The 1,687-nt window shown below is 37.5% G+C and overlaps 1 protein-coding gene across 1 annotated transcript; it reads right to left on the reverse strand.

Moving 5' to 3' along the window:
• Positions 1-496: 496 nt before the first annotated feature.
• LOC115958104 lies at positions 497-1,378 on the reverse strand. The gene has a single exon (XM_031076468.1). The coding sequence runs from the start codon at positions 1,357-1,359 to the stop codon at positions 871-873; it is 489 nt and encodes a 162-aa protein (XP_030932328.1). The 5' UTR covers positions 1,360-1,378; the 3' UTR covers positions 497-870.
• Positions 1,379-1,687: the final 309 nt, after the last annotated feature.

The following is a 1,687-nucleotide window of genomic DNA, read 5'->3' on the forward strand; positions in this document are numbered from 1 at the left end:
AAAAGTTATACTCCCTCTGTCCCACTTTGTTTGTCATGTTTGAAAAGTCAAACTTTTTAAAAGAACATCATTTATTGTTTTGTCTACCTTTTAAAAATATATAAGTTTTCAAAACTACCATTAAATAAGTTTATCAAAAATTTGAATTATTAATAAAATAGGGGTATAATAGGAACATTAGTAAATTAATGACTTTTATTTTTAGAAACAGGACAATATTTTGGGATATCTCAAAATAGAATAGAGGACAAATAAAGTGGGACGGAGGGAGTATGTCATTCAAAACTTAGGTGATTTGTAGAAACAATTGTTGATACTTCAATGTTTGATGAGCGTCTCTCCAAATGTTCAAGAATTCAATCTAAAGAGATAGACCAGGATCCAGGATCATGTAAATAAATATATGAATTCCCTATCAACAAACAAGATAAAATTCAACCTGCTTATCTCATAACAGGTTCATATCAACCTAAAAACATAGAGTATCCATACAAAGGACTGAAAAATTATCGTTGTAGTTTTCAATTTTCGTGGTTTGAATCACATGAAAATTGGTTGAATTATATTTTAGTATATCTTTATTGCAATCCAACCGCCAAGTAATTATTCCTGGCTACACCCATATGCGAAAGGAAAGCAGGTTGTTTGGAGGTGATATTTTTTACATACAAAGAAAAAGAGAATAAAAAATAGGAGACTTACTTTTCTTCTTTTTGGTAATTACAAAGAAAAAGTGTAGGACAGAACTCTCAATATCCAATCCCTTTATCGTTGCTATTTTGGTAACAATATGAAATAGATTTGCAGCCATATATACTTGATGATACCCGGACTAATTAACCAAACAAAGAACTACAAAAACAAAAAATGTTAATTAGCCACAGACATGTTCGAGAGTCGACTTGGTGTTGGCCTGAAATTAAACCACCGGAGGCTCAACCTGCGTGGTGGTGGTGTCAATGCTCTCCTCAATACCTCTTTTCTTGCACTACGCTTCTTCAATGTCTCCGTATGAGGCACTGCATAGCCGTGACGGGTACACTTGACCGCCCCCGGATGGTTCGAGCAAGTGCAAACCGGCCGAGGCCTAGGAGATGATGATACGGCATAATTGTTATTCTTTCGTAGTCCACGATGTCCTTCCATGGCGTCTCTATTGAGTGATGACCTCCCAGCTGGTACTTGTAGCCTTTGTGCAGCTTGTGATTTGTGAGGAATCCTTTGCATATTGTAGAAGTAATCAACTAATAAGAATAGAGTTTTATTTTTGAGTGTGGGCTGCTGCTGGGTTGAGATGAAAATTGGTTGAGACTCTTGAGATTCTTCAGATATGGAGTGGGTGAGTGGTGGCATATACATTTTAAAGAGTTGAATGATGCAAATGAATAATATGAGAGAATTGACTTAGAGAGAGAGAGAGAGAGAGAGAGAGAGGTTAGTGGAAGACTTTGTCTGAGTGTTCAGACTTCAGAAAGGTTGGGCCGACGTGGAGTGTTTGACCAATTCTAGACTTGGAATGTGGAAAGATACTGCCTAGCACCAGCCACTAACACTGTTTCCACTTTCCAGGTCCTTTGAAGTTTGAATGGTAGCCGCATTTCCTGACTTGGTCTCCACATAACCCCATGTTTGGTTTATTGCCAACAAATATCTCCACTTTTGGTTGCACGTGCCAGGCTCGGGCCGA

The sequence above is a fragment of the Quercus lobata genome, chromosome 8 (assembly GCF_001633185.2).
Source record: "Quercus lobata isolate SW786 chromosome 8, ValleyOak3.0 Primary Assembly, whole genome shotgun sequence".
In the NCBI taxonomy this organism is placed as follows: domain Eukaryota; kingdom Viridiplantae; phylum Streptophyta; class Magnoliopsida; order Fagales; family Fagaceae; genus Quercus; species Quercus lobata.

Bases quoted from the DNA above. Each gene is read 5' to 3' on its own strand.
- LOC115958104 (XM_031076468.1), bottom strand. From the start codon at position 1,359: ATGTATATGCCACCACTCACCCACTCCATATCTGAAGAATCTCAAGAG.